We start from the raw sequence: 14,596 nt of genomic DNA, 5'->3' as shown, positions 1-14,596 counted from the left end.
GTTATAGTTAAAATAGAAAGTTAGTTGGGGAATGAAATGGGGGATGGATAGGTGGGGGAAATTATAATTACCATTTTTAATTAGCCGAGCCACGGCACAACATGACAACACAAACTTTTATCATAGGCATAGGGACGCAAATTGCAACAAAAATATCCAAATTTTATTAACTTCCTCCGAAAGAATAAAACATGCATGCTTGCGTACAATTATTGAATTATTACATAGAATTGGAATCAAGTATTTTGTGTGTGCCCATCAACAGCATATATAGTACTCTGTGGCTCTTAAGAATCGTAATATTCTCAGTTGAAGGTAATGGGGTACACTGGCGATTGGTCAGGATTGAACAGCCCCCAGTTCTGCTCTATACCCGCCGACTTCTCATTTTCATTAAACATTGCAAAGATGTAAGTCTCCAAGGCTGTTGGTCTCTTAGGTGTGCCTTTGCCGACATGATTAATCAAATTCTGGTTGTATGTCTGTGCATTACCCACAGTTGTGTCGGTCCCACCAGCAGATGGCCAACCACTCTCTGAAATAACAAGACCAACATTTGATCCTCCAACCTTCTCCATTGCCGAGTAAAGCGCATCCACCTGTGCATCAAAGAGATTCTGATAATTGTTCGATCCGTCTGTCACCACGGTGCCAGGTGCGGTGAACAATGCATAGTCAAGGCTGATCTGTCCTGTGTTGCTGGCATAACTCAAGTAGGGGTATATATTTGCCAGGAGGGGGGCATTTATTGATGCAAGGTACTGAACTATGGATGACATGTATGAAGCATCCGAAGAGAATTCACCAGCTGAAGGAGGGTACGAGGTACCCACTACACCAAAGGAGACCGAAGTCGAGACCTGGATTGAGTTAAGGCCGGCAGAGGAGAGCGAGTTGTAGATGTTCTGCATTGCTGGGAGGATATTTGACACGTCACCACCACTTACCTCATTGCCTACTGCAATGTATCTGTTAAATGAACATCAATTTTATTGTGATTTGTGTTATGTTACAAGCAAATAAGTTATATGAATTGTTGGCTAATATTAAATACTAATAAGAGTGACGCTATATAGTGATATCCATAGCACAGATTGGTCCGTACTATGGATCAATATGTTCAATTTCAAACATAATCTTCATACAAAAATGTACCTGCAGACCAAATTTGAAATATTTTTTAGAATTTTTTTTACTTTTTTTATAGTTACTTATAAAATCACTACTTTTTAATGGTCTAGAATTTTTAGATCAAGTGATTTTCTACCTTTCTAAAAAAATAGTAAATTTTGATATACAACTACATTTTCAAATGGAGATCATATTATGAATAGTTCAGATTGACTCTTTGATCTTTCAAAACAGAGAAATTGATCCCTAGTATAGACCAAGCCGTGCCACGCAAGTAGTACCATAGCCTCAATCTTACTAATAATATATCCTGGGGAGTAAATTTTAGGATTTTCTTCTAGGATTTTGCACTGAACTTGTAGTAAAAAAATTCAGATCATTATTTCGAATGGAAAAAAAATACTCAGATCCGTACTTGAAAGAGACATCAGGGTAGGGTTTGACATTGTTGTTCACCCAGTTGTCAGCTGCTGAAGAGCTCGAAGCTTCAGAGAGGTCGACACCCATGATGAGATTGATATTAGTGCCTTTGAGTGCAGTCAGAGTGGCACTGTCGGCGCCATATATGCGCATTCCAGTGATGCCATTGGACTGGTACAACTTCACCACATCAGCTTGTGAAGGAAGGTTGTTACCATTCATCCCGTAGCATACGCCTATTGATTGCGCACCTGCCAAAGGAAGACGTACATACGTACTTTTCAATAGGTTTCTTATTACATGCATTCATTAATTGATTGTCTTGGTGGACCAACTGTGGTAATTGAGGAATTAAAGGATCTGTTTGGTTGATTCTTAAAACTAAAATGGACATTCACGTGTGATGTACAAGGATTTGTTATACCTAGCTAGTAACCGATTCCATAGGCATTAAGTGTCTTAAAGGCTAAAGCTTTCTACAACCTAAATATTCAATCAATAAGAGCTATCTTATGATGGTATATGCTCTCTAGCAAGTTTAAACAGAACAAGATGTTTATTGTGTGTGTGTGTGTGTGTGTGAACAAAAGAGATAGAAAGAAAGGAGAGATACTTCTGGGGTAGCTAGCAAGGATGCTAACAAGCAAAGTGAGTACCGCCACCATGGAAAGAGCATTTGATCTATGTGCCATGGAGAAGATGCAATAAGCTTACTCTTATTCAACTATTTTAGTTTCTTAAAAGGGAAATCAGTTCGAAACTTGTCATGGATGATCAATGCATATGAACTCCTTATATAGACAACGCCAGAAAGAGCAAAAATAATTTATTCTATATCCATATATTTCATGCTTGACTAATAGAGTTCAAGTCAATTCTTAGTTAGCACGTCCAGCGCCAATTAAGGTTTGGAAGCATTGTCAATTTGCAATCTCCAGCTGTCTCATGGATCCTCTACAAACACTAGTTTCCTGTAACCTCGGTCTCACTTCATTAAATTTTGTTTGCACTAGATGATTACAATTCTGATGATGGAGCCATCTCAGTTCAATGCTACATCAGACCACTTTAAGTTAATGCTACATTGACGAAGATTTCGACACACACATATATATATATATATGATGGGGTCAAATAACAGAGTATCAATTTTGAAGATGTCATAGTTTATATATAATAATTATGTGTACATTTTCTTTTGTCATGATAAAAGCATATTTATCCAAATAACAAAAAGGCAGGGCAGTGGCAACACCTAAGTTTAATCTATCTATTGTTCATCAAGTTTTTTCAAATATTTAGGTTGATATACATTACAATTTGTTCATGATCATACATGATCTAGTACAGAAGAACAACTACCGGTCTACCCCGTATATCGTGGTGAAATTAATGAGAAAATGCAAAATTAATCAAAATCTAGACGACAACCTCCTACATATATACAAGTGAGGTCAATCCCTGTGCCAAACTTTTATTATTCCGTCCAAACCTACTGAGACGAGGAATGAGGAAGGAAAATAGAAAGTATATCATAATATTATATAAGTCTTCAACTTGGAAGTGATGGCAGGGGCATAATAAATTTAAAGATGACATGAAGAGAAATTATTTATATCTGTCCCGGTGCCTATTAACAGTAAAATGTTTTAGAGATTGTACCAATAACTCCGTTTTACAGGTCAATTCCTGTGCCTAACTTCCATTAGACCTCACCAAAGTCACCTAGACTAGTAACAATCAGATAACAAACTTCATGTTGCAAGAGGAAAGGGCATAATTGATTGATGATATATATTGACAATACCATGTTAATTATTAGGAGCTATATTCAATTGGTGATTTAATTATGTTGGTGAATTAATAATACATAGACATTATAGGTGGTACAGCTCCACATTTAGATGCAATTAATGGGAATTTTAATTTTGTGGAGGTTAATTAAGTTCTACATTAATTCCATGTATAGAAATTTGATATGCACAATATGACATCTGTATGCAAAGGCCCAACTACCAGTCTAACCCATCTATCACGGGTGGACCTTAATTTTGTGACTCCCCTAAATACTTGACCTTAGGTTTGTCTATTTTATCTCCATAATGGACCACTTGTATAGTATGTTTAGTGTAGATGATGGAATTCCATACATCAAAACAAACTTGTCTGCTACATTGATCAATCAAAAATTTAAGATTTTTGCCTTTTTTTGACCACCGAATTAGAAATTGACCTCGTGCAAAAAGGGCAAAAAGGGTATAGTTTGAGAGGGTTGTCAAAAATACAGTAATCTAAAGGAAAAAATGCAAGTCGGACAGACATAAAGTCAGCAAGAATAAATGCAATTAGACTCGAACAAGAATGCAATAATATTGGGGCATATAAATAATCTTCATTCTTATTCTTATATTAAGTATGTAGATGTCCTGAGCCAACAGTTTTGATTAAAATATGAAATTTTGGATTGAATATCATCTCTCTCATCAAATATGTCTATTCTATATGTAAATGTTTTTGATGTTTTTTACATGTAAAGGTTTAAATTTATTTATGCACGTACTCACCACATGCAATTTGTATCATCTTTCTGATTGGTCCTGATTTCTTTCTATTTTTTATATCATTTAAGGAATATTATTTGTCATTTTATATGTCAAAATATATCAAATTAATATATATGTCATTTTAAAAAAAATATGTACGTGTAGATATCTTTTAATATGTCATTTAAGAAATACTATTTGTTATTTAGTCTAATTCTTTTTATAAAAATATTTCATTTTGTATGAGATTTGTTTTGTTATCTTATAATGTCTTCGTTCCAATGAATAGGTACAATACTAGTTAAATATTGTGTATGCTATCTATGTGAATGACAATTACATAAAATATTCATACCAATATTACTAGACTATCAGAGATGAAGAAGAATGTCACATGTATTGAAGATTTCAGCCAAAAGTTACTTTATTGATTAATGATTTGGGCATATATAGAGCCTTACAAAGCACTATTACAAATAACCCCTAGACTATTGATTAATGACCTATTTACCGATAGGCCCCCCAAAACTATTCTAATACAATAAACGATAAACATACATAAATCTCAACACTCCCCCTCAAGATGGGCAAAAGATATCCATCAAGCCCATCTTGTCACAAAACCTATTTAGATCTATTGAGCTAAGTCATTTGGTGAGGCAGTCAGCTACTTGATCTCCAGTAGCTACATGACTCAGCTCCAATAGTCCACTTTCTAGCTTTTCCTTTATGAAAAACCTATCGATCTCGACATGCTTGGTTCTATCATGCTGCACACGATTGTTGGCAATGTTAATCGCTGACTTGCTATCGCACCACAATTTCATTTTAGCTCCATGATTCACCTTGAGCTCTTCCAACAACCTTTTCAGCCACACCATCTCTGTAACTCCCAATGTCATAGCCCTGTACTCGGCTTCTGCTGTTGATCTCGCAACAACTGGCTGCTTCTTGCTGTTCCAAGAGACCAAGTTGCCCCCTACGAACATGCAATAGCCAGCTGTGGACCTCCTATCATCTTGGCAACTGGCCCTGTCAGAGTCACAATAGCCCTCAATGTTCATGTACCCATTCTGCCTGAAAATCAAACCCTTCCTCGGTGCACTCTTCAGGTACCTCAGAATATGATACACTGTGTCCATATGGCCCTTCCTAGGGTCATGCATGTAGCGGCTCACTACGTTCACTGCAAATGAGATATCGGGACGAGTATGTGTTAAATAGATCAATCTGCCTACCAGTCTCTGGTATCTCTCACGATCAACCTGTTCTCCTACCTCTGCACTTATCTTGGCCTTCACATCAATTGGAGAAACTGCAGGCCTGCACCCCAACATGCATGTCTCTGTAAGCAAGTCTAGAACATACTTCGTTTGGGATAGAACAATCCCTCTGCTTCGCGAGTCACCTCAATCCCAAGAAAGTACCTAAGCTGTCCCAAATCCTTCACCTCGAATTCCTTCCCTAATTTTGCTTTCAACTGTGCAATTTCCCCCTCATCATCCCCGGTAATGATCATATCATCAACATACACAGCCAGCATAGTAATGTGACCACCATGTTGTCGAGAAAACACCGTGTGGTCAGCATTGATTTGCTGATAGCCTATGCCTACCATAGCCTTCCTGAACCTATCAAACCAGGCCCGAGAAGATTGCATCAACCCATAGATCAACTTCTTGAGCCTGCACACCTTACCCACTATCTGGTTTGTGCCAAACCCTGGTGGAACCTCCATGTACACCTCCTCCAACAAATCACCATGAAGAAAGGTATTCTTCACATCAAGTTGGTGTAATTGTCATTCCTCATTCACTGCCATGGAAACCAGTGTCCTCACTGTGCTCATCTTCGCCACGGGTGCAAAGGCCTCATCATAGTCAATGCCATAGGTCTGATTGTTCCCCTTCGCTACCAGCCGAGCCTTGTAGCGCTCAACCAGACCATCTGGATTCTGTTTTACTGTGCAGACCAACTTGCATCCAACAGCCTTCTTGCCTGGTGGTAGTGACACAAGTTCCCAGGTTTTGTTCTTGCAAAGGGCACTGAGCTCTTCTAGCATGGCTGCTTTCCACTTCGGATCTCCTTTAGCAACCTGCCAACACTTAGGGATAGAGACAGTGTCTAATGATGCAATGAATGCTCTATGTACCGGTGACATGTGTGAGTAAGAGACAAACTGAGCAATCTCATGCGGAAAACCATATCGGTCAGGAGGAATGCCCGCATTCTCGCGAGGAGTCCTTCTTACTGAAAGAGGAGTGGGAGGAGTAGAGAGAGGAATCATAGCACCTGTGTATTCTGAGTCTGAGGTGGATGGTGTAAGTGTCTCAGGAGTTGGATTAGACAGGGACAAGGGACTTGGCACAGGTGGCACTGTAGGCACGGCTCCCTCACTCTATTTATTTCTTCTCACATACACCTCACGATATCTCGACTCCCCCTGAGCCTGAGTTCTACCACCTTCGGGCTCATTCCTCTCAACTTCCGGCTCACCCACAGCCGAATCCTCCCTTTGCGGCTCAACCCTGGTCGAATCCTCCTTTTCCGGCTCAACCCTAGCCGAATCCTCCTTTTCCGGCTCAATCCTAGTCGAATCCATCAGTGGGCAAGGAATACCACTCACACTCACCATCCTCCTCTCACCATCACTACTACTCTCCCCCTCTCGCCTCATACCTCCTGTATCGAGTGAGTCTCCAAAGGGTGATGTACTCTCTGAGGAGTAGTAAGGTTCGAGCTCACGAAATGTAACATCCATACTCACAAACAATCTCCTCTCTACTTGACTCCAGCACACATAACCCTTTTGAATACCAAAGTAACCCACAAAGATGCATTTCACCGCTCTAGGATCCAACTTTCCCACTGTTGGTCTGTTGTCTTTCACAAAGCACACACAGCCAAATACCTTTGGAGAAATAATACCCCCATTATCTCCTTTCAACATCACACACGGAGTCTACCAGTCCAACACTCTAGATGGCATTCTGTTGATCAATTGTGCGGCTGTCATGACTGCTTGTCCCCACAAATGTTTCGGAACATTCATAGAGATCATCATGCACCGGGCTACCTCCAACAAGTGTCTATTCTTCCTCTCTGCCACTCCATTTTGTGCTGGTGTGTAAGGGCACGTGGTCTGATAATGTATCCCATGAACTGACAAATACTCCTTGAATGCCTTGTTTGTATATTTGGTCTCATTATCGGATCTCAATGCCTTCACCACAGCACCAAACTGAGTCTAAGTTGCCTTATGGAAATCCTTGAAGCAAGCAAGTACATCATTCTTGTTCTTCATCAAGTACAACCATGTGACACAAGAATAACAATCGATGAAAGTCACAAAAAATCTATACCCATTCATCGAAGTTGTTGAGCAAGGCCCCCACACATCCGAGTGTACCAGATCAAAGGCATGAGAACTCCTACTTCCTGAGCTTACATACGAACTCCTTGTATGCTTTTCAAACTCACATCCATCACACACAAGTTTCTGTTTGTTAGCTTTCTCATACTTTGATGGAAATAAACATTCCAGTAGGCTGAAGGAAGAGTGTCCCATCCGCCGATGAATAAGAAGCAACTCATCCTCCACACTCACCCCAGATCCTCCTGCCTCCACTCTATCGACCACAGATGCCAGCGCTGTGTCCATACATTTTCTATCCATGTACCACAACTCATCACGCCATGTGCTAGTTCCAAGTATTCGACCTGTCCCCTTCTCCTGAAAGACCATCTTCGGAATATCAAAGGTCACAATGCATTTATGCTCAAGAATAATAGCACTAATGGACACCAGGTTTACGGGAAATGAAGGAGCATGCAACACATTTGTCAGGGTCACTGAATCGGTACATCTCACAGTACCCTTACCAACTACGTGCTGGACAGTACCATCGGCTGTCTGAATGCTATCTGGGACTGCTAGGTGAGTATAGGAAAAAAACTCCCTAACAACACCAGTCACATGGCGAGATGCACCATAGTCTACTATCCAAACTGGTGATCTAGTAGTGGGTTTAGAGGCAAGAGCAAGTGTGTCAGCGACCACACTCTTCCCTTCACTTGCTCCTTTTTGCCTCTCCTGACTATCTCCATGATCAAATCCTCCTCGGATAATCTCACAATAGCTTCTTTCTCTTCCTTTGCAACCATCAGATTTGCCCGATTGCCTCCTCTTCCACCTCTTCCGCCCCCACAACCGCGTTCACAGTTCCCAGACTGCCCCCTACCACCTGCATCTCTCTCATTTGGTGACTTAGGGCAAACCTTGATCAGATGACCTGTTTCCCCGCAGTTGTAACACCTACGAGTCCCCCCTGGGCACCTGTCATACCTGATCTCGAGGCAGCCAAAGCTGATCGCGCACCTGGAGGTCCACTTGGCTCAGCATGCATCCTTATGCGACTCTCCTCCTGCATCATCTCAGCAATGGCATCATCATGAGGTGCCAAGGTATTGGTCGAGACAGATCACACACGATTCCTTTCCTTTCTTGATCTGATCACTCGTATCTCTCGTAAAGACCCGATCGTGCTCCCTCAAGACCTGGATCCACCTCATCTCCTCATCTCCCCCATCTCCCCCTCTCTTCTTCTTCTTCTTGACCCGATCTTGATCTATCTCATCAAGATTTGAGTTCAAAAAACCCGATCAAACTTCAATCCAAACCCGCTTCTCGGGTACCGTGGGGTAGAGGCCCCCCATGCCGGCCAATTAACACAAAGAGGCTATCTTTGGTGGTCGGCCAACTCTAGAAGAAGAGAAGACCGAGCGGCGAAAGAGAAGATAGGAGCGAGGTGGTACTGTAGCGACCTGGTACTGTAGCGTCCCGGTACTGTACCTTCGTCGGTTAGTGTTGTTGGGTTTACGGTGCTGTAACCAAAACCCGTTTAGGCTTAAGCAGCGGAATGACCGTAGAACAAAAATTTCTACAGCCAACTTAAGCTCAGGATTAAACGGGGTATATCAGGAAACTTTCCAAGGCGGTCCACCTTCAGTATTCCTTTGGCATCAAAACCGAATTCAATCCTTTTTACAGATCTACTCCATGATTGATTTCTAAAACTTTAATCTACTTACCAATTAAATAGATTAATATAGCATATTTATACCTTGTTTCTAAATTACAGTTGGAATGCAGACCGAGCGAGTAGAGCCTCACCAAGGAAGGAATCGACTCGGAGTATCACACGTGTGATACCTCTATCGGTTATCCACCAGGACTAACCGGAGAGCGGTTTATTTCTTCTGCCAGAAATACCGTAAACTGCGGAATTATGCAAAAACACTATTCACAGGGAAAAAGACGAAAACCCGTAAACACGAATTTTCGGTTGCTCAGTTTCATCAATATGCAAAACTGACATACCGCGAAATTCGGTAAAACACTATTCATCGATCCCGTAAATATACTCCACAACAACCCGTAAGATTATACGTCAAATACGTATAACTTTCTTTTCTCAACCGAAACACTATTTGGGAGAGAAACCGAGAAAGAGAGAAAATACCAATTTGATTCTGCACGAAACGATACGTGTAAATTAGTGATTTTTCTCTCTACCCCTCCAACCCTATTTATAGGGTTTAGGGTCGGTTGCCAAAAGACCAAAATGCCCTCCAAGTTCGACCTATTTACAAGATATGCCATTGAATGGATAAGGATGACATGTCATGTGGATAAGATCGATGACGTGTCATCTGGATAGGATCGATGACATGTCATGCGGATAAGGACGAATATGAAAAGACCCAAATGCCCTCGGCCCGAATACAAATAATATTTGTATAATTATTCTGAACAATTATATATATTTTTCTTGCGGTTGTTGTTTCGGTAATTTATACAATGTGTCCTGCACATTTATAAATTAACCGGTTAACTTTTATACAACGTGTCACACACGTTTATAAATTAACCAATGTTTTTGCTTGTTATTTTTACATAACATTTATAATTTAATTATAACACGTATAATTAATTATAACCATCTTACTATTGATCATAACCAATTTATAATGAATCACAATAAGATTCTCCGATTAACTCCTATATGGTGTGACCCAATAGGATCTGCGTTATGTTGGTAAATAGAGTTAAAACTGTTTTAACTTTTATAATCATGAGCGGCATCTGGCAACACATCATGACCATCCAATTACACAGATGATGCTGTACTGTACAATATCACGATCCAGTAAACAATTTACTTGTGTCTGTTCTTCTGTCTCATAGCTATCAGATCAGTTTCAAGGTAGATGTGTGTCATCCTTGCTAACTGTATCTTTTCTTGATCTTGAGTAGATTATCAAATATAATTACTCTTGTAATTATACCGCATGCAGATAATCTAACTCTACCACGGGACCCAGTGATGCTATAGCTCGTATAGAGATACGAGGGACAAATAGTATTCTTGGTAAACTATCACTTCCTCAGCTAAGCTATACATATGGAAAAGCTACCGTTATAACTGCTTTTTACGGACAGCGGTGGATAACAATCACACATACATATTTTTCAATGGGAACGATAAATACCTTATACTGTAGAACGTGACACTGAATGAAAACATAAATGACACGAACACAATTCTATTTAATGTTTCATTCGGGGTCTGTCAAATACCATGTTCCTAGAACATGTATCTATGTGATTAAAATGACATCTTGTGTCAGGTGGTTTGTAAAACTTAATCATCTTTTAATCCACATACTAACCTTATCGCGGTAATTAGTGTTCCTGCTAATTACCTTGGTCAGTGACCTTTTAAGAGTATATATCATCTATATTATGGAGTTTCACAATTTCAGTCATTAACTCGAAATGATCCATAAATTCAATAATACTCAGGCAACAAAATGATATATAAATAAACATTCAATTCATGAACAAAGCTTTATGATAATTTATCGTATTATTGACTTCTAGATTATTACAAACTAACAAGTGTAGCGGTGCGGTACTGTAGCAGCTAGGGTTAGGTTTAGGTTTTTTTAAGGCTCTGATACCATGAAGATTTCAGCCAAAAATTACTTTATTGATTAATGATTTGGGCTTATATAGAGTCTTACAAAGCACTATTACAAATAACTCCTAGACTATTGATTAATGGCCTATTTACCGATAGGCCCCCCAAAACTATTCTAATACAATAAACGATAAACATACATAAATCTCAACATGTACTATAGCAACGCAAGCAAAAGAAAAATAACTAATATTGTAAATGAAATAATTGTTCATCTAATATCCATATATATAAGAACATACTGATTCCTTAGAAAGAATATTATAGAATGGGCATTGGACATGCATGCCATACCGACTACATAATAAGTAGCATTTACTTTGTGCCAACATTCCATTAGAAGAATATTGGATCCATTGTTTGCTTAATCAAAGAAATAATTGTTGAATTTTACTGGAAATGATGAATAAAAGAGAAATTGATGTTGTTAGTATACATGATATTTGCAACCTCTTTACAAGCCTATTTATATGCCCCACCAAACTAACCGTTGCCTATCTCACTAGCTGCTGCCTAGTACAACAACTGCTCTATTTTAAAAAAAAAAAAAGGTAAATTGTAGCCTTTCTGCTGAAACTAGGCTCATTGCTATTTCTGTTACAAGGTAGGGTTATTATTTTTTAATTAGCCGATAATGACAAAATGCCTAATGGCTCTGAGGCTAATCATATTATTTCTTAATCTCTTTTCTCAACACTAATGTACTTGTATCTTTTTGTTGTGAGGATTTTGGATTATTAATAATAGATTAAGTTTATAATAGAAAATATTGAAATCTCTCCAAATTTTTTTAAAAAAAAATAGGATAATATTAGTAGGAAAGTTTTTTTTTTTTAAGGTTGTCAACAATTGTCGGCAACAAATTATTTGTAGGAATGTTATAAGTGCTAGTCTAATAAAATAATCTGTTTTCTATTAAATTTCATATTTTATTAAACAGTACCATTAAATATGTTATTGCACATTAAAATCATTTTGTGAAAAATTAAAAAGTTACATCAAATTTTATTATTTGTTATATTTATAATATCCACAAAGTATTTGCTCATATTTAAATTGTCAAATTTCAAAGTAACACAAGTAAACACGTTAGTGGATGATCTCAAATCCTCTTTGTGATATGTAGTTCTACTTCTACGTAAAAATAAAAATATCGTAGCCCAAAATTGCTCATATATATATATATATACCTCGCAATTCATATGAAGTAATAATAATTCAAATATCAACTTTATTCATAATCATAGGTTTAGTTTATTCGGCAAAAACAGTACTTTCCGTAGGGATTGAGAGATACAGCTCCAAAACCAGTTGAATGGTTTTCAGTTGGGTATTATTAATTTGAGAACTTTGATCCTTGTCTCATTCTTAGAAAAACTTATATCCTCTTATTCAGTAAAAACTCAACATACAAGCACTTATTGGAATATTACATAAGGTTTTGATACACTACTACTTAGGTGTGCCTGATGATAACATAGTTATTGTATTTATTTTGGTGAATCATAATCCTCTCACTTGAAGTTAATAGAATACACTGGCTGTTTGTTAGGATAGAACAGGCCCCAGTTCTGCTCTACTCCCGCCGCCTTCTGATTTTCATTAAACATTGCAAAGATGTAAGTCTCCAAGGCTGTTGGTCTCTTAGGTGTGCCTTTACCGACATGATTAATCAAATTCTGGTTGTATGTCTGTGCATTACCCACAGTTGTGTCGGTCCCACCAGCAGATGGCCAACCACTCTCTGAAATAACAAGACCAACATTTGATCCTCCAACCTTCTCCATTGCCGAGTAAAGCGCATCCACCATTGCATCAAAGAGATTCTGATACTTGTTCGACCCGTCTGTCACCACGGTGCCAGGCGAGGTGAACAATGCATATTCAAGGCTGATCTGTGCTGTGTTGCCGGCATAACTGAAGTATGGGTATATATTTGCCAGGAGGGGTGAATTTATTGAAGAAAGGTACTGTACTATGGATGTCATGTATGAAGCATCCGACGAGAATGCACCCGCTGAAGGAGGGTACGAGGTACCCAATACACCAGAGTCGACCGCAGTTGAGACCTTGATTGAGTTTTGAAGGCCGGCAGAGGATAGCGCACTGTAGATGTTTTTCATTGCTGGGAGGATTTTTGAGACGTCGCTACCGCTAATCTCGTTGCCTACTGCAATGTATCTGTTGAAGGAACATTACATATATTAACATTTGTGTTATTTTACGAGCAATGAAGTGATGAACAAATAGATTTTATGAATTTTTAGCTAATATTAATTACTAATAAAATACTGAGATGTAAATATTAGGATTTTCTTCTAGGATTTGCACTGAACTTGTAGTAAAATTCTCGTATCATTAATTTTGAATGGTAAAAAAAATACTCAGATCCGTACTTGAAAGAGACATCAGGGTAATAGGGTTTGACATTGTTGTTCACCCAGGTGGCAGCAGCTGAAGAGCTCGAAGCATCAGAGAGGCCGACATCCATGATGAGATTAATATTAGTGCCTTTGAGTGCAGTCAGAGTGTCACCCTCGGCGCCATATATACGCATTCCAGTGATACCATTGGACTGGTACAGCTTTACCCCATCAGCTTTCGATGGAAGGTTGTTACCGAGCCCCCCGTAGCATACACCTATTGATTGCGCACCTGCAGAAGTATGACATATATATGTAATTTTCAGTTGGTTGTTTTCAAGCAATGCATTGTGATGATTCTATAGTCTATATGGGACAAGCTGTGATAACTGAGATAATTAAAGGATCTGTTTGGTTGATTCTTGAAATTTAAATGGACATTCACGTGTGATGTACAAGGATTTGTATTTTGTAATACCTAGCTAGTAACCGATGCTATAGATATATATATATTTTCATAAATTGATATTGTTTTCCAAAATTTAACAATGTAATAAATAATCTATCGATGATATACGCTATCTAGCAAGTCTAAATGGCACAATAAGTTTGTGTGTGTGGGCAAGAGAGAAAGAAAGAAAGAGGAGAGAGACTCCTGGGGTAGCTAGCAAGGATGCTAACAAGCAATGCGAGTACCGCCACCATGGAAAGAACATCTGATCTATGTGCCATGGAGAAGATACAATAAGCTCACTCTTGTTCAATTATTTCAATTTCTTAAAATGGAAATCAGTTTGAACCTTGTTATGGATAATTGATTCCTCTGAACTCCTTATATAGACAACCCCGGAAAGAGCAAGAATAATTTCATCTTTATCCATATATTTCAATGCTGGACTAAAAGAGTACAGGACAATACAATTAGTTAGCACATCCAGCGCCAATTAAGGTTTGGAAGCATTGTCAATTTGCAATTTTCCAAGAGTCCCATGGATCCTCTGCAAACAATAGTTTCCTGTAACCACGGTCTCACTTGATCAAATATAATTACTATTTTCATGATGGAGCTGTTTCAGATTCTCGGTTCAGTGCCCAT

General features: G+C 38.7%; 1 protein-coding gene across 3 annotated transcripts in view; it reads right to left on the bottom strand.

The window, feature by feature from the left end:
- The window catches only part of LOC144554078 (glucan endo-1,3-beta-glucosidase-like), a 38,773-nt gene extending 24,410 nt beyond the window's left edge, over positions 1–14,363 (bottom strand). The window contains exons 1-4 of one of the 3 annotated variants that reach the window (XM_078302307.1): positions 14,154–14,363; positions 13,534–13,792; positions 13,207–13,318; positions 142–860 (exon numbers count right to left, since the gene is read on the bottom strand). In XM_078302307.1, the coding sequence (XP_078158433.1) occupies positions 306–860; positions 13,207–13,318; positions 13,534–13,792; positions 14,154–14,232 (1,005 nt within the window). In that variant the 5' untranslated portion in view covers positions 14,233–14,363 and the 3' untranslated portion in view covers positions 142–305. Of the gene's footprint in view, positions 1–141; positions 970–1,546; positions 1,803–2,164; positions 2,331–13,206; positions 13,319–13,533; positions 13,793–14,153 lie in introns of those variants that run through there. The other 2 variants (XM_078302308.1, XM_078302306.1) reach the window with 2 other exon arrangements.
- Positions 14,364–14,596: the final 233 nt, after the last annotated feature.

This window comes from Carex rostrata, chromosome 5 (assembly GCF_964058835.1).
Source record: "Carex rostrata chromosome 5, lpCarRost1.2, whole genome shotgun sequence".
NCBI classification, from domain to species: Eukaryota; Viridiplantae; Streptophyta; class Magnoliopsida; order Poales; family Cyperaceae; genus Carex; species Carex rostrata.
Note: the sequence above shows the minus strand (reverse complement) of the source record. Positions and strands in the feature narration are given on the sequence as shown.